We start from the raw sequence: 17,553 nt of genomic DNA, 5'->3' as shown, positions 1-17,553 counted from the left end.
ATCACTACATTAATGGACCGAGTGAGCAGCAGTCTCTGAAGCTCTGAGACCTGAAGAACTTGAATGTAGTTCTAATCAGTAGATGGTGCCCAGCACCCACTGCCAACCACTCTGTAAAGGATGACGTTAGAAGGTCAAATGTAGGACAAAGCTCCGAAATCACGAAAAGCCTGCCTAGGCTTACTGGTAGGCTAGAGACCAGTGGAACTCCGGAGACTCTTCGTTAGTATTCAGGTCTGAAGTGGTTCAGTGGTCAGCCAAATGCTAGCTGGGCCTAACCTGGAAGAATGACACACCCCTTAGGATAAGGGACCGCTTGAGACCTAACAGGCTGCACTTCCCCAGGAGACCGTTCAGAAGGGTTCGCAGGTGGTGGGATGGAAACTGGAAGCTCAGGGAGGAAGTGGGAAGATAATGGTAATTATAACTGCCATCCATGGCCTGAAAAACTGATTTGGGCTAAATCGTCACCTAATTCACAGTTAAGTTTTTAAAGGGAAAAAAAATCCTCCAGATAGGATCAGACACATCTTACAGATGGGAAAAGGCTTGGAAAGGGGAAGAGATGCTGGAGCACTAAGTGTCCAGACCATCCTCTCTGGTCTGGACCAGTGAAGGCTTTAAGCTTGAACCAGAATCACCTGAAGTGCTGGCTAACAAGTTTCTGGGCCAAACCTCAGTCTGGTTCAGCAGATGGGACCCAGAACCTGCATTGCAGAAGCGACTATTGTAAACTTTATTATGGGATACTGTGATAGTTGGTGGTCAGTTGAGCTCTAACAGATAACATTCCACAGGTCAATCACATCAAGCAGTGTTGTACAATTGCTACCACAGTCAGTTTCAAAACATTCTCTTCCTTCTTGAACTCCTTGACATCAGCTCCCTTTGAACTTCCCCTCCCCATTACTGTTTCCTTCTTTCTGTTTGGTGTTTTGGGTTAGGTCTCCCAGGTTGGAGTTTTGTTGTGTATATTTTTGTCAAAATTGAATTAAAAAATTACATGAGTAACAATTGAGTACGGGGAAGAAAATGTTCTAAAATTGATTGTGGTAAAGATTGTACAACTCTTTTATCAAAGATCATTTGTAAACTTGATTATGCTAAATCGAACTTGATCGGTCAGCTGACTCTGCTTTTTGAAAAATCATATTATTGGGGGCTCATACAACTCTTATCACAATCCATAATACATCAATTGTGTAAAGCACATTTGTACATTCGCTGCCCTCATTATTCTCAAAACATTTGCTCTCCATGAGTTGACTCTGCTCTTGACCCAACCTGAATTTGTTCTAGGCCCAAGTATTTGTTTCACAATAACAATTTCTTCCCTGGCTGTTCAATTATTGATGGTGGTCCTTTCTTACTTACTTTTATCTTTATGTTATTACTTTACCCTGGCATTTTATTTTGTTTTTTATTGTTTCTGTTGAGTTTCCCAGTTTGTAAAGCACAGGAGTAGATGCAGAGATAATAACTGATGCAATGAATTATCGGGGATGTGTCCGGTGGGGTGGTGGGGGCAGTAGAGAGGGTGAAGGGAATTGGGGAACAATGAATGCAGGAGGGAGCACTAAAACTGATTGTGATGATGTATATACAACTCTTTTTAAAAGTGATTTAACCATGAAAGTGTATATGTGACTACTACATCAAGAAAACCACAGGGAGGAAAAAAAGAAACCAGACTTGCCCAGAGGTGAAGGGGAAAGACTTGTTGCATAGGGGCATTGCGTTTCCATCAGTGGTGGTTGAATAATTTGGTTGTACAAGAGTATAACCATTGGCACTGAATCATGCAAGTAGAAGTTATGGAACTGGAGATAGTTCTGATGTGTATATTTTTGCCACAATTAGGAAAAAAGCACATGAATAACAATGACTACATGGAAGAAAATGTTCTGGAGTCGATTGCGGTGATGATTGTACAGCTCTTCTTGTTATGATTGAATTATTGAATTGTATGACATGTGGATGAAGTTTCAATAAAACTGTTAAAAAAAAAGCAACTTGCATTTCTAATACGTCTCCAGGTGATGCTGATTGCCCAGATCCACACTTTGGGGAGAACTGCTTCTCTAGGAAGACGTGCATGGGAGATGGGGAGGGAGAACAATCCGTAGTGCTGCTAGCACCTTTAAAGGCAGCAGGGAAAATAATAATTGGTGAAAAGGTTTCTTCAGCTGATACAGCCCATAAGTGTTTTCTCAAAGTTCAGTGCTCTGCATCTGTAAAACAGCCCAGCTTGCCCAGTTGCTAAGGAGAATAGCTCCACAGGGGTTCCATGCCTGCAAGCTTACTGAAGAAAATCAGCAAACAGATCAGCAGGCACCTGTGAGTTAACTGTGACTATCCTTTTTTGTTTGGGCCACTCAGGGGCTTCACTTACATATGAATGCTTCAAATACCTACATTCAAGCCACACCCCAGACCAACAATCTCTAGGCTCCCCAAAACCAAAACTCACTGCCATAACTTATGCAAACTCAGTGACCCTCTAGGACAGGAGAGAACTGCCTGAGCTTTTGAGACAAACTCTTCACAGGAATAGAAAGTCCCATCTGAAAAGGAGTAGGTGGTGGTTTTGAACTGCTGACCTTGCAGATCGCAGTCCAGTGAGTAATCACTACACTTTCAGAGTTCCGTTCACAGATAGATGATCCGAATGCCCAAAGAAGCCTAAAGATACCCCCCAAACAAGTGCACATTGCATCTCCAGATGTGCCAGCATCCTTAGGCCAGACAGGAATTGAAGGACACTGGCTGGCAGTCTGGTTCCCAGCGGCTCCCTTGGCGCTCATGCCAAACCAGACCCCCTGCCACCCAGCCCACCTCAACTGGCCCCACCCGGGTCTTCTGAGGTTGCAACTCTCTATGGTAATAGTCAGCCTTTCTCCTCCACCTGAGTTCTGAGACTTGAACGCCTGACCTTGTGGTTAGCAACTAACCGCTTAACCCACAATCACCAGGAGCCTCCTCCTCTGCTTTTATGCACCCTTCAAACATTGGGGCCAGGCTAAGTAAAGGCAGCAAGGTGACATGACTGAGTTTAAGTGTTTCATGAGGTGCCTGTCCCTAAGTAACCTCTACCCTAGGGCAGCAATTACAAGTGAAATAGATTTCAGTAGATGTTCGACACCAAGCCTGCTTCAAGTAGATTAAAAACCAGCTACCTGCATGTTGAACTAAACCTTATTATCAGGGAAGAGCTGAGCCTCGATATCTGACTGGCTGGTAGATAATTAGAAGCAGGTTCTTGAATTTGATGCTCATCTGAGTAGGGGCGAGAAACAACGATCAGAGAAGTGGATTATAAAAATGTCTTCTTTAATCAAGGGCTTTTTTTAAAACACGGAACAGATTTCTTGAATAAAATGGAAAGTTTCCAATACATCAAAACACACACCAGCAGTCGCCATACACACGGTACTCAACAGGGAAAATGAAAAATAGAAACACAAACACCAACAATGGCAAGTTTACACAATGCCTGTAAACTGAGCCCTGTGATCTTCTCTTCCCAGGTGCTTTCTCTGCCTGCCAGGGGTGCTCTGCTGGACACAGCCCACCATGGCTGCTGGGGACAAGGGCAGCTGAGACCGGGGCCCACAGAGCACAGCTGGCAGGGCGGTGTGGCTCTGCACACGCGGCAAAGCACGCACCGGCACATTCAAACAGTGCAGGGAACATCCTTTAAATATCAGAGTGAGAAACGTCAGAGAAGGCAACATTATTAGAAAGATGTTAGCAAGAAAGGAAGGCTGGAACAGCTTGAGGCTGCAAAGCGGCTGGCTAGCTTCATTTCTTTGGCTTCTTGGGCAGCGGCCGCCGGAACAGCAAGATGTGAGGTTCTGGAAGAGGGAGTGACACCTGAGAGAAAGGCTCATACAACCTTCTAGGTGCACAGGCTCTAGTCTATCCCACCCCACTCCAGTCCCAGTGATCACCCACTCAAATTTCTGTAATGAAGTTAGGAAGCATATGGTCTGAGCGGCAGACCCAGAAGTCGGGCCGATCTGCCAAGTACAGAATTGTTAGTATCAGGTCATCTGCTGAGTTTGGACAGCCCTGGGGTGTCCTTTATTAGTTTTGCCTGGCAGCTGGGTGCCTGGTGTCTTACCAAGAAATAGACTTTCCTTGGCTTATTTGGACTGCATCCAGGAATTGGCTTTCTAATGGAGGCAGAGGCTGTAGCCTCTATCTAGTAGGCCTTACAAAGAGCACCTTCCCACTGCATTACAGATGGAAGGCAGGCTCTGACACCCCTCCCCCCATACTTCACTCTACTTTTGGTTACACTGGTTTTTCTAGATGGCTGATGGAAAAGGGCCAGTAAACGGGACACCCTCCACTATTAGTTATGCAGTCTCACTCCTTCTCCCCTCCGTGTAGCAGCTTCCGGCAGCACCACTGACCTGGTTCATGGATCATATAATGGACCCATCCCTGACTCTGCTGGACGCCAAGATTCCTCCATTCAGATTCAGACATCAAATGGGTTTTCGGGACCAGCTTGGCTATATCCTTGGGCAACATGACGTGCCTGGAACAGAAACATGGAGAGGCGGGGTCTTGGAGTCAGTGCTGGGCCTTCCCACTGACCATCTGCCTTTCTACCCCAGATATATTGAATCAGAGCCTACATTCTACCCAGATCCCCAAGGCCCCAGTGAGAATCACCCAGGAATCTTGTTATAAGACTCTAATTTAGTGTATGAGGTGGAAATGGACATTCCCAGCAGGAGGTCAGACCTGAAGGAACCTGTTTGCCATCCTGGTCAATATTGGTTAGCCTGTTGGACTCAACAGCAAACAAACACTGGGTGGGGGTGGGAGGGAGCAGGAGTGAAGGAGGCAGTTTGACACCAGGGAGTTTATACAATCGTACTGTGGGATAGTGGCAGCTATAAACACAGACCGAAGTATGTAAACGAAGTAGGCAAAAAGTAAAAATTAACCAGTAATTTAAAGGGATGAGACCCTGAGTTCTGTACACTGCTGATTACATTGTCCTGGAGCTAAACATCTTTTTCCCCCTAGGACATTGGTTCTCAGCCTGTGGGTCGTGACCCCTTTGGGAGGTGGAATGACCCTTTCACAGGGGTCGCCCGATTCATAACAGTAGCAAAACTAGTTATGAAGTAGCAACGAAAACAATGTTATGGTTGGGGCTCACCACCACAGGAACTGTATGAAAAGGTGGAGGCCTGAGAAGGTTGAGGACCACACTGGTGGTTAATCCAGATGGGCTGTGAGCAGGATGGTTAAAGGAGCTGTGTGGAGAAGAGTCCTACAAGGATTCCTGGGTGCACCTCAGCAAATCTATGGAAACGTCTTTCTTAATTCCTTAACATCCACCCAAAAGCTCATTTTCCCAATTCTGAAGGGCTATGCCAGGAGTCTTTTGGGAAATTTCCATGCTTCCGGACCTAAGGATTAGTCTTTTCAAAGTAAAAAAAAAAAAAGGACTGATTTGGAATCAGATTAACCTAGATGCTACTTGCAACAAGGAAGGGTAACAAATGCTCTCTCTGGGCTCAATAGAGGTTTTCTCAACAGTGCATTCTAGTCTAAAGGTCTGAAAACGGCTCACATTCTAACAAACCCAGGGCACAAAGTTTGGCCTCAATGCATAACCAACAACAAACCACCACCACCCATTCCTCTGAAATCAACCACCACCAGGGACCAAGCTAGTGGCTTTCCCCTCAGCCTACGCAGGTGACTATGAGCATAGTCTTAGTCTGCTTCAGATGTAAGCAGCTGAGGAAGACAAGTTAATGGAGCCCACCAATGGCCTGGGCATCAAGATGCCCAAGGCCCTGGCATCAAGATGTCTTTTTATTGTCAACATGAGGTCTCCATCCAGTGTCCAGCACCCTTCCCCTCGCCTCCCCCCCCCCCACTGGGGTGGACGGAGAGACACACCATGGAAAGCAGGCTTCCAGGTTCTGTCCTCCGAATTGCAGAGGCAAGATGCAAACCAGGGAGTGCTGCCATTCCGATTCATAGTTAATTCTTTGTCTCCCCTCACTTTCCAATCCAGGATTCCAGGACCCGGGCCTTATCAACAGCTAAGGTTGCATCCAGTTCTGGGATTCCTTTTGCCCCATCCTTGGTGGGTAGGGGCTAGCCAGTATCTTCTACAACAACTTCAGGCAGAGGTGTTTTCTCCTTTTTACTTCTTTGAGCCTCATCTCAGGAAAGTTCCTCTAGGAAGCTTTCCCAGATCTTCTGCAGGTCTCCAGTGCTCCCACTACTTTCTGAGAGATCTCTGTGATCGCATTTATCGCCATTCTAGAGTCGTCGTATGTCCTACCGAGTTTAAGTTCGTTGAGAGGCTGTCAGTCGTGCGCCCGGGAAGAACACCTGAAACCTATAAGCATTCGGTAATTTACCCACGAACAGCCAGGGGCTCTTCAAATTCTGAAGCCATCTCTGAGGTCCACCTTAATTCGCTTCCCAAGTGTTCCCAGCAGCCAGCACCCAATCTAAAATAAACCAGGCAGCCACCCCGCGGCACCTAGGCCTCCCCTCAGACCGAGGGCGCGAGCCCGGTGCCCACCTCCTCCCGAGGAGGCCTTAGGTCCCTAAGGCATGCTTGTGGTAGGAGGCGTGGTACGGATGGCAAGTTCCGAGATTCGGAAACCCCAGGGGTGAAAGCCCCCGGCGCTCTAACCACGCCCACAGAGGATTCCAAAGTTTCAACCAATTTAGCGCCTCACACGGGCGCGTCCCACCCTTCGCGCATGCCCTTAGCGCCTCGCCGGATCTCAAACGCTTCCCGTTAACCTCGCGCATGCGCGGATCCTGTCGCCTAATTCCTCCTAACTTCTCGTGCCCTCGTTTGTCACGGGCTATAGCCTCGTTAGTCGCCCCGCGCCGGCACTAACCTGTACTCGAATTCCTCGTCGTCGTATTTGTCCGAATAGTAAATTTGCTTGTGCGACATGCTCGTTCTGAGGGACTTCGGATCCTCGCCGCCAACCTCCAAACAACTCCCAGCAGCACGCGCTCCCACCCTCTTTGGCCTCGCTTTCAAACACACCGCCCGCACTTCTTATTGGTCTCTTTAGCCCAAGGCGGGACAGCTCCACCTTCAAGCCTCCGATTGGCTTAGACTTTTTCCTCCTAGTGCTCTCATTGGAGGGTAAGGCTTACGTTTCTCAAGAACCAGCGTGGGTGAAAAATAGGCCTTTTATTGGCTACCACTAAGTGCCGGCGTGTTCTCGCGCTGCCATTGGTTGATTTTGGAAAGTGGGCAGGGTGAAAGAGGGACTGTGAGGTAGAGGGTCAGGGGTTAGTGAGGCCGGAAGTGAGTGCAATAAAGTTTCTCCAGGGAGGCTGGGTCTGGGGAGAAAGTTGGAGCGGCGACCTAAGCAGGCAGTGGCGTAATCCGGAACCAGATAGGCCCGCGGTGCGGTGCGGAAACTCCATGCAGCCCTGGTGAGTTTCGACGCCTTTTCTCCTGAGGTGACCCATACCTCCACCCCGGAACCCCTCTCCCGGGACCCCACTTCCGGTCTTCATGGATAAGTCCCGCCCTCTGAGACCCCCTCCCCGGAAGTCCCACCTCCCATCTCCGAGGGGCGCTCTCTTACGTTTCCTAGCTCCAGGGGTCGGTCTCCCCATCCCAGGTTTATTTTTCTTTTTATTGGCCCTGATTCTACCTGGTCTCTCAGCTCTCCTGGAAGCACCATTCCCAGACTTGCTGCCTTCCAAACCCTACTACGGGAAACTTGCTTCATTCCTCCAAGTCGCCGAAGCCCCGCCTTTTTCGCGACAATCTCCGCTAACTCCAGTCTGTCAAAAAGCCTATCTCCCTAAAGGCTAAATCTCGTGCCTCAAAGAATTATTCGAATTCGTCGAGGCCACGCCTCCGTAGGAGCCCCGCCCCCGAAGCCCCGCCCCTTCTCAATCCCAGACTAATGGTCCAGAAATCTCTTCTCCGCGAAGCTTCCGGTACACGCGTCCTGGGGACCACGCCCCCTCTGGGGCTTTTATCCTTTGGGACCCAGGTTATCCCCACCTCTGAAGCTTTGTCTTCAGTCTCAAAAGTTCCACATCCCCAGGTCTTCAGGCTGTTTTCCTGAGCTGTCTTGCGCTTGAGGATGGGAAGACAAAGTTCCCATCCCTGACCCTGACCCTGAGGAGTGAAGGACTAGAGGTGTCCTGTTCCTCTACTCCTCCTAGACTGGACCGGCTTGTGGTGGGCTGCCCAGAGCGTGGTTGACTTGCTCATAGATGACCCTCCGATCCCAGGCCACTTCGAAGGCCCAACTCCACCCCCAAACAGCTGTAAACTGTACCTGTACCGCAGGAGTAGGGTAGGGCCGTGGATTCGTTAGTGTTTGCCATGTGGGTGTGGCAGGAGCCAACGCGTCTTATCACCCGACAGAATGGCGATGTGCAGTGGGGCTGGGGAGCACTGCCCTTTTGGGCGGTTTGATTTATTTTATTTTTATTTTTTTTAAGGGATGCCTTAGGTCCCTACCACTTCTCTGGCTCTTCCCCTCCCCCTTAAGAGGCTTTCTGGTCTGGGCATTCCTCCTGGCCCGCTTTTCCTACTGGAAACATTCCTGAGGCTTTCAGCCATTTCCTGCCGCTTCCCGCTCCTCTCTCCTCCTCTGCTGGGCTGCTAAGCCCTGGTACCCAATCACCGGGACACCCAGTAGGCAGTGTCCATTCTCCCTATGCAAATTTGGAGTTAAACTTCCTCTTTCCTTTCTTCCCAAGTGCCCCTACCTGTTGTCACTTAGGATATCCTGGGTGTGTGTGTGTGTGTGTGTGTGTGTGTGTGTGTTTTGTAAGGCTGTGACAATTCTTTCTCATCCTGTCAGTGCCTGAAAGCTCGGTCCTTAGGGAATTGAGTGCTAGAATTTCTTTTCAGGATTGGTAGATGGAGTGACAAGCTCTTCTGGGATGAGGAGTAAGGGGAGATGGGAGAGGTTAGCCCAGTATAGAACTCATTTTAAGTACCAGTAGTCGCAGTCACTATAATCATACGATGATTTGCTTTTTATTTTCTGAAGCAAATCGGAAGATAGGGTAATTCTGATGTGAGCCTGGGTGTGTGTGTCTCCGTTACTTCTTGTTTTGGGGTACTTTCTCACTTCCTCTGTGGCCCCTCACGCACAGCCGGGGCATGAAGTTGTGGGTGGAAGGATGGGTTTGGGATTGTTCTCTGCACAGTCTGAGCCCCTCTTCTGGCAGCCTCTCTCTGGTGTTTATTACCATCCATCTGTCCTCTGCCCTCTTGAACTCTCGTAACCTGTACTTCCCACTTCTCCCCCCGCCAGACTCCACACCTGGTCTGAGGGACCCTGGGGACCCTTCCCAGTCATTACCGCAAGAAGGAGGGGTCTGGATATATTTGGCTGACTTTGGAGCTGAGCCCGGGGCTCTCCGGTTCTCATGCTGACAGCTTGCTTTTTGCTTACTAGTCCTGAGGAAGGGGCTGAGCCAGTGGCTGGCTCTGGGCCGCTGCTTTTGGCTTGGTAGGTGCCATGCACAGGGAAGAAGACGGAACTTCATCCTGCCTTTCTCTTGGTCCCTCTCTCCACTCACTGGGGACCGCTTCTTTCCCTTCCCACGTCTGTTCTCCAGCCCTCAGCTGTGCTAGCCCAGGATGCTAATGGCCCAGGCTCCCTGGGGCCACTGCCCCACAGCATGCTAGTGAGGGTGGGGGGTGGGGGTGGCCGGGGCTGGAGGACAGGAAAGAAAGTGCTGAGCTCAGAGGTCCCCTCCCTTCCCACCCCCAGCTGCCGCTGTTTCCTCTCTCCTGGTTCCCCCACCACACCTCTCCCTTCCCCTGGCTTCCTGCTCCCTCTAGCCTGCCCGGTTCCGGCGGGGCAGGTCTCCTCTGCTCTCCCTTGGGACTCCTCCCCAGATGACTGGTAGTTTGTTTGGAGGTGGAAGAAGAGGGGGCGTGGCTCTCCTCGCCTTAGCTAGGGTTCTAGGTTGGGGCGGCGGGTCAGTGGGGGCTCAGCCCCTCTGTGCCTGTGAGTCAGCACTGTCCTTGGGATTGGTTTCTCCCTTCGGCTCCCCGCCCCTTGGGAGGAGCTAAGCAGCTCGGGGTCCAGCCTGCTCGGCTCTGCTCTCGGCAGAGAAGCAGCTCCACGCTGGGCGGGGATGGGTCCCTATACTGCCTGGGTCTGAGCTGGGCCAGCTGAAGCCACCTGTCTCTCGCCCTCCCGGGACCCCTGAGACCCCTGGGCTATAGAGGTTGGCCAGACTAAGGGCCTGGGGATGCCCCCTGCCTGGCCCCCTTGCCCTGACTGGCAGGGGGGCCGGGCCGGGCCGCAGTACCCCGCTCCCGCCAGCCATGGATCTCCTACCCCCCAAGCCCAAGTACAACCCCCTGCGGAATGAGTCGCTGTCATCGCTGGAAGAGGGGGCTTCTGGGTCCACGCCCCCGGAGGAGCTGCCTTCCCCATCGGCCTCATCCCTGGGGCCCATGCTGCCACCTCTGCCTGGGGACGACAGTCCCACCACCCTGTGCTCCTTCTTCCCCCGGATGAGCAACCTGAAGCTGGCTAACCCAGCTGGGGGGCGCCCGGGGCCGAGAGGGGAGCCAGGAAGGGCAGCCGAGGATGGGGAGGGGATCTCGGGGGCCGCCATGCCGGACTCGGGCCCCCTGCCCCTCCTCCAGGACATGAACAAGCTGAGCGGCGGCGGCGGGCGCAGGACTCGGGTGGAAGGGGGCCAGCTGGGGGGCGAGGAGTGGACCCGCCACGGGAGCTTTGTCAACAAGCCCACGCGGGGCTGGCTGCATCCCAACGACAAAGTCATGGGACCAGGGGTTTCCTACTTGGTTCGGGTGAGTGAACTTCCGCCCTCCTCGCCGCCCGCTCCTTCCCTGCCCGGCTCTCAGCCCCTCAGCTCACCCAACCCCACTGCTGTCTTTGCCCTGCCCTTCCCCAACAAGCCCCTCCTGGTGGGCTCAGTGGCTGCCGTCCATCTCGCCTCTCTCATACCTGCCTCCTGTGCGGTAGCCCCTTCCCCTCCTGCTCTGTGGGGAAGGGGCTTCCTTCAGCTGCCTCCCTGCCCCCACCCTGCGGTGCTCAGCAAGATGCCCGGCATGGGTAAGCCCCTGGATAGGGTTGGGACGAGTGGCTTCTAGAGGCGCCCCTCCAGTCTCCTCCCCCTTTCGGAGATGTCACTGGATTGTCTCCACCCCACCCCAGGCCTGGCCCTCCCCTCCAAATTCGCTTCCCAGATGCAGGGGCCTCAGCTCTGCCCTTCAGTTTTCCTCCATTTGTCTTGCTTGGTGTGGGTTGTGGCCCAGGCCGGTGGGCAGGGCTCGCACAGCGTCCTTCCCTCAGGGCCTCTCACTGAGGAGGGAGGGAACAGACCTGGGGCCCTTTGTGAAGGGGCTGGGGGGGAAGTACTGACTGCCCCCCCCCATCCTTTCCTCAGTATATGGGCTGTGTGGAGGTCCTGCAGTCCATGCGTGCCCTGGACTTCAACACCCGGACTCAAGTCACCAGGTCAGTGGTGAGTGGGTGGGCCATATGGTTAGGGTACCGGAAGTGTCATATTTCGGGGCAGTAGCTTGGACTAAGAGAAGGAAGCAGCCTGAGAAGGGGTTCTGACCTGGACCCTCTATACCTCCCCAGCCTTGGGGGATGTCAGGGAGGTGGCCACGGCAGCTGGCAGCTGGGGCTTGAGTGGAAAATGGGGACAGATTGAGGTGGCTGCTGCCTTTGGGAAGGGACCAGAATATGGAGTGGCTGGAAGGGGGTGGGGCTGTATTCATTGAGGCCCTAACCCAATCAGCCAGGAAGCGGCCTCTCAGTGTCATCAAATATTAAAGCTCTTAATTCAATCCGCCACGACAAAGAGCCCGCCATGCCCTGGGCGTCTGGCCTCGCCTCCCTAACCCGTGGTAGCCCCAGCTGAGTGGGATGCAGGCCCTGGAGCTGAGTTCCCCTCTTTCCCCAGGGAGGCCATCAGTCTGGTGTGTGAGGCTGTGCCGGGTGCCAAGGGGGCCACGAGGAGGAGAAAGGTATCTGGGGCTGATGGGGCTCGGGGTACTGTTGGGCGACATGGAGGGAGGGGCAGGAGGAAGACAGGAGGGTACTTGGAGACAAGGCCAAAAGGCAGAGGTGTAGTTTCCTGTTGCTGGGAACCCTCAGCTTCTGACCCCAGGCCTTTCCTAGCCCTGTAGCCGCCCCCTCAGCTCCATCCTGGGGAGGAGTAACCTGAAATTTGCCGGGATGCCAATCACGCTCACAGTCTCCACCAGCAGCCTCAACCTCATGGCGGCTGACTGCAAACAGGTTGGTGGGGGTGTCTGAGCATGAGGGCAAAAAGCTAGGAGAGGGCATTAGTGCCCAGGAGATCATGAGGACCTGGGTGGGGTGGGGTGAGAGGTGGTCCAGGGTTGGGGGATCCTGAGGCTGCCTGATGCGTGTGTCACTCCTTCCTGCCCTGTCCCCTGCCCTTCCCCTCAGATCATCGCCAACCACCACATGCAGTCCATCTCCTTTGCATCCGGCGGGGACCCGGTGAGTAGGGAAGCCCGTGCCAGTGGTGGGACAGGCGGAAAGAGCTAGACAGAGCATGACTTGCAGGGGCATGTTAGAAGAACCAGGGGTTGGGGGCCAGGATGGGTGGAGGGTGCAAGATTTAGCTAACTGGTCTTTTCTGACTCTACCCTCACCAGGACACAGCTGAATATGTCGCCTATGTTGCCAAAGACCCAGTGAATCAGAGAGGTGAGGCGCAGGGGGGGAGCACTGGGTGGGGCTGGCTGGCTGGGAGGCAGGTGAGCAGGACTAGGGTCTTATTTTCCTGCTTGGGGTAGAGAAAAGCAGAGACTCTTGCTGAGGAAGATGTGAACCCCTGCCCATGCTCCCTCTGGCACCACCCCCCTAGCACCCCCCCTGCCAGAGCTCACTGACAGTCTCTGCTGTGCCCCCAGCCTGCCACATCTTGGAGTGTCCTGAAGGGCTGGCCCAGGATGTCATCAGCACCATTGGCCAGGCCTTTGAGTTGCGGTTCAAACAGTACCTCAGGAACCCACCCAAGTTGGTCACCCCCCATGACAGGTGAGTGGGCGAGGAGGGGGGTGGGCAGCTCTTAGGGCCCCACCTAGTTGGGAAAGCGGGTTGGTTCTTCCCATACTTGCACTCAGTGGCCAGGGGCAGGAAGTAACCTGTGTGCCCCTCCTTCCCACTTCCTTCTATTCTTATTTTTCCTGTGGCCCATCTGAGGCAGGAAAGGCTTGGAGGCCCTGTACCCTCCATGGAGCCGCATTCCTGGCGACCCAGCCTCTTGATTGTTGGCCCACCCCTCTGCCTTGCCATTCCTCTGGCTTCCCTCAGCCCCTTCCTGCCCCGAGGAGGATGGAGGTGAGGGAGACTAGCTTTTCCGAGATCCCTCCTCGTGCCAACTTGGGCCCAGAGGGACAAACAATGGAGCCAAGACGTATTGAGGTTAAAAGACTGCATGATTCCTCCCCCCTCCTCCACCTTGGGAGACAGTAATGGGGCATGAGCTTCAAGTCAAACCTGAACCGAGACCTCACAGGTTCTCTGCCACCACACCATGTAGTTTGATGTTCTTGGAGAAATCTTTTCACCTGGACCCTCATTTTCCTCCTTTGTACACCGTGGGAAAGGAACTCTAGCTACCTGGCAGGGTTGCTGGGGATAAATTGATAGTGTCTGTAAAACCGCCAGTGCACAGTTCATGGCCACTGTCCAGTTCCCCATGGTGCCCCGCTGCCGCCCGCCATATGTTGACTTCTTGCTCGACCTTGTCTCCTCAGGATGGCTGGCTTTGATGGCTCAGCTTGGGATGAGGAGGAGGAAGAGCCACCTGACCATCAGTACTATAATGACTTCCCCGGCAAGGAGCCCCCTCTCGGAGGGGTGGTGGACATGAGGCTTCGGGAGGGAGCCACCCCGGGGGCTGCTCGACCTCCTCCTCCCAGTACCCAGACCCCCAGCCACCTGGGGGCTACGCTGGTAAGTTGCTTGGATAGCGGTAGGCTGGCCTTGGGCTGCAAATATCTGATTAGAGCTTCTGATTTCACTTGATTTTTGTTGTTGCAGCCTGTGGGACAGCCTGTGGGGGGAGACCCAGAAGTCCGGAAGCAGATGCCAGCTCCGCCACCTTGCCCAGGTATGAAGGGAGGTATGAAGGGAGTGGAGGTGGGCCGTGCCAGAGGTATAGGGGCCAGAGTCCGAGTCTTGGTAAAGCGCCCCCCCTTTCCTCAGCAGGTCGAGAACTCTTTGATGATCCCTCTTACGTTAATGTCCAGAACCTAGACAAGGCCCGGCAAGCCGGGGGCGGGCCCCCCAACCCTACTGTCAATGGCAGTGCGCCTCGGGATCTTTTCGACATGAGTGAGCGCCCCTTTCCCACTGTGCATGCCCATCTTCCTTCTGGGGTTCCTCTCTTCTGCCCAGGTATCTGCTCTTTCCTTCCCGGCCTCCCCTTGCTGCCTGTCTAGGTCCTGGGTTGTGTGCTGTGCCAGCTGTCTCTACTAGTCCTTCCTCTCCACCTCCAGAGCCCTTTGAAGATGCCCTCCGGGGGCCTCCACCTCCCCAGTTGGTTTCCATGGCTGAGCAGCTCCGAGGGGAGCCCTGGTTCCACGGGAAACTGAGCCGGCGGGAGGCCGAGGCGCTGCTGCAGCTCAATGGGGATTTCCTGGTGCGGGAGAGCACCACCACGCCGGGCCAGTATGTGCTCACCGGCCTGCAGAGTGGGCAGCCCAAGCACCTGCTGCTGGTGGACCCTGAGGGTGTGGTGAGTATGGGGCGGTGTAGGAAGGAATGGTACCTCCCAATGCAGTTCTTTCAGTCGTTGCCCCCTAGATGCTCCCTGGGGGCACTCTGGTTCTTCAGAGAGCCTGGTACCCCTCTCCAGCAGCTTAGGGTTCCTCCTCTTCTCAAACCCCTGAGCCTGAGAGCTTTGCTCCCTCTAGCCCTAGCCAGCCCTCAAAGTCCTGAATATTCAGCCCTTGGGGGGTTGAAGGGTTTTGGTGGTCATCTCGCCCGAGCCCCTCTTGGGCACATCACACACTACACTGGAAAGGTGGTTGGTACTTGGTCAGATGGAGGCTAGACTTCAAGCCTCCTCTTGCGGTACTTGAGGGATCCTCTCCCACTCTCCAGATTGGAGACTCAGACCAGCGCCCATCTTCTTTCTGTGCTGGCCTCACTCTGCCCCTTACAACTTTGATCTCATTAACCGGCTTTGCTTCCTTCACATCTTTTTCTCCCTGTGCCACCTCCTCCAAGAACATGCCAGCCTCCTCTAGGGCAAGGCAGGAGCAGATGTCTGCTTTGCCTTTCCCCAGGTCACTGCCCTGCTCATGCCCGCTGTCTTTCTAGAGCAGCTTCAGTGACCAGCCAGTCCCAGCCCCATGCTAGCCCTCTTCAGTATTCTAGCTTCCTCATCCCTGGACACTGGTGTCTTCTCCACCTCTTCCCCTCTCCTCCTTCCTTCCCCAGGTTCGGACAAAGGATCACCGTTTTGACAGCGTCAGTCATCTCATCAGCTACCACATGGACAATCACTTGCCCATCATCTCCGCGGGCAGCGAACTTTGTCTCCAGCAGCCTGTGGAGCGGAAACTCTGATCCATCTGGCTGCCATCTCCCTGAGGATGCCCTCAAGCCCGCCTGCCCTGTTTCGGACTTTCGGGACCTCTAGCTCTGTGGCTGTGGCCTTGGGTTAGAGCTGGTGGTGGCCTGGACACTTGAGCTCAGCGGCTGGCTGAGCGGGTTTAAGTCAGGAGACTCTGGCAGAGCCTTGCTTTCCCCCAACCTCACCAAAGTATTACTGTACAGAGTGGCCTCCTTCCCTGGGCCTGCCTGTGCCAATCTGTAACCCCTTTCCCCAGGAAGGTGGGTGCTTGAGACCTAGGCAGCACCTCTTTGTGCTAGAAAATGTCCAGTGGTGAGCTGTCATCCTTCCAGGGAAGGGGGAATGAGTCATACCTTTGGTCTACCCCCGGGCTCAGGGTCCCTCCCCTCCCCCCCACCCGCCCCAGTGTTTAAACATTGTGCCTTTGACCACCTCCTAGGTCTGAAGATATTTTATGCAAAGAGTTCTCCTTGGGTCCCTGAGGTCTGGACTTGGGTCCTGGACACCTTGACTTCAGGACCGTCCTTGCCTTACCAGGCATTTCCTTCATAGTGAGTTGGGAGAACAGGCAGGAAGAGCAGCTGTCCCCATCAGGGGATATGCCCCTATAAAGTCAGGGTCCCAGAGTCCCTCTCCCCGCTAGAGGGGAGATGGATCCCTCCCTTGCTCAGTGCCTCCTGGCCTGGGAGCCCCCTCACAGACGGGGTCTGTATATACATTTCATAACCCCTCCACCCCCTCCCATGTTGCATGCAAGTAATCATAATACTCTACAGCCAAAGGGCAGCCCTTCTTCCAGCAGCTTCTGCCTGGCCTCCATCTGCCAGAAGGGTGGGAGAGGGGGGACGAGCAAGCGTTGGGTTGCTATTAATCCCCAAGTAGGCAGTTCAAACCCACCAGCCACTCTCCACAGGAGCAAGATGAAGCTGTCTGCTCTCTTAAGACATTTGCACCCCAGCGAGCTGTCTAGGATGGCCATGCACGGTGGTAGACTTGGGTGGGTACCATTAAGGCTTTGTGTGGTACTAGCAGTGGGTGGGCACAGATTTCCCCAAGTGGATTTTTGTAGGAGGGATCGGGTATGAAGACTAAAGCAGTAGACAATCCCCAAAGACCATCTCAAGACTTGGATCTGCTTTTACTTTGTATTTTATGTGCATCGGTTTTTAGGGCTGTAGATGGACATTTCCCGATTTTGTTTTACGTGGCTTACTCTGGAGCACAGCGTTATTATAATCGATTCCGTTTATGTAATCCCTCTCCAACTCTGCAAAGCTCTTTTTACAACGCTTGGCATTTCCTCACCCCGCTCTGTGAGGCATCGGGAGGGAGACCCAAGGCGGAGAAAAGTGGCTTTGGAGCTGGGACTGGAGGAAGCGGGGTCCCTGGCGGCCGAGGCCTGCTGGCAGCGGACAGGAGTTGGGCTGAGTAGCTATTGATTGCGGCCCAGCCCTGGCTCGGCCCGGCGCGGGCCTTGCGGATCAAGGGGGCACCTCGGTCCGTGTTTCGTTTGGATGTTTCACGGGTCTCACCTCATACCAAAGGGAAACAATCCTTATTAAAGTCCGTATTTCTTCTACCTCGGCCTCGTCTTCTGCCCCTCTCTGGGGCCTTTGTTCGGGGCGGGCGCCGACCCACCCGGCCGCCGACGGCTCGAGTTACGGGAAGGCCCGCAGGGTGGGGCCTGTGTCGGCTGGCGGCCCCGCTGGCGCCGGGTCCCCGGGATGCCTGCGCTTCCCGGGCGCGCGCCCTAGTGCACCCCGCCTGCGGCGGCCCCCGGCCCGCAATGGTACAGTCCGGCCGCGCGGGCTGCCGCCGGCCCGAGATGCTGGCAGCGCCCCGCCCAGCGGCGAAGCCGGTCTCCCCCCCGCGTCGCCCAGCGCTGCGGCCGCCCCCTGGCCGAGCGGTCGGGCACGGGGGTGGGCAGAGCCGCGCGCGGCCCCCGCTCCC

The 17,553-nt window shown here is 54.3% G+C and overlaps 2 protein-coding genes across 5 annotated transcripts; one reads left to right on the top strand and one right to left on the bottom strand.

Annotated features, from left to right (window-relative positions):
• Positions 1-3,309: 3,309 nt before the first annotated feature.
• On the bottom strand, positions 3,310-7,086 carry CKS1B (CDC28 protein kinase regulatory subunit 1B). The gene is made up of 3 exons (XM_075562619.1): positions 6,897-7,086; positions 4,419-4,546; positions 3,310-3,854 (listed from the first exon to the last, which is right to left on the bottom strand). The coding sequence occupies exons 1-3, from the start codon at positions 6,953-6,955 to the stop codon at positions 3,802-3,804; spliced, it is 240 nt and encodes a 79-aa protein (XP_075418734.1). The 5' UTR covers positions 6,956-7,086; the 3' UTR covers positions 3,310-3,801.
• A 208-nt stretch (positions 7,087-7,294) lies between these two features.
• SHC1 (SHC adaptor protein 1) lies at positions 7,295-17,182 on the top strand. Of its 4 annotated transcripts, XM_075562615.1 has the most exons (13): positions 7,295-7,449; positions 10,655-10,822; positions 11,422-11,492; positions 11,947-12,010; positions 12,165-12,284; positions 12,459-12,512; positions 12,671-12,722; positions 12,929-13,055; positions 13,778-13,976; positions 14,064-14,133; positions 14,211-14,357; positions 14,522-14,760; positions 15,468-17,182. In XM_075562615.1, exons 2-13 carry the CDS (start codon positions 10,658-10,660, stop codon positions 15,594-15,596), a joined length of 1,437 nt encoding a protein of 478 aa, XP_075418730.1. In that variant the 5' UTR covers positions 7,295-7,449; positions 10,655-10,657; the 3' UTR covers positions 15,597-17,182. The 4 variants fall into 4 exon arrangements, with proteins under 4 accessions (XP_075418730.1, XP_075418715.1, XP_075418717.1 ...); XM_075562600.1 differs by lacking the exon at positions 7,295-7,449 and having other exon boundaries at positions 9,759-10,822; XM_075562602.1 differs by lacking the exon at positions 7,295-7,449 and having other exon boundaries at positions 9,762-10,822; positions 14,229-14,357.
• Positions 17,183-17,553: the final 371 nt, after the last annotated feature.

Source organism: Tenrec ecaudatus, chromosome 1 (assembly GCF_050624435.1).
Source record: "Tenrec ecaudatus isolate mTenEca1 chromosome 1, mTenEca1.hap1, whole genome shotgun sequence".
NCBI classification, from domain to species: Eukaryota; Metazoa; Chordata; class Mammalia; order Afrosoricida; family Tenrecidae; genus Tenrec; species Tenrec ecaudatus.
This window is presented reverse-complemented; position numbering and strand designations above follow the sequence as displayed.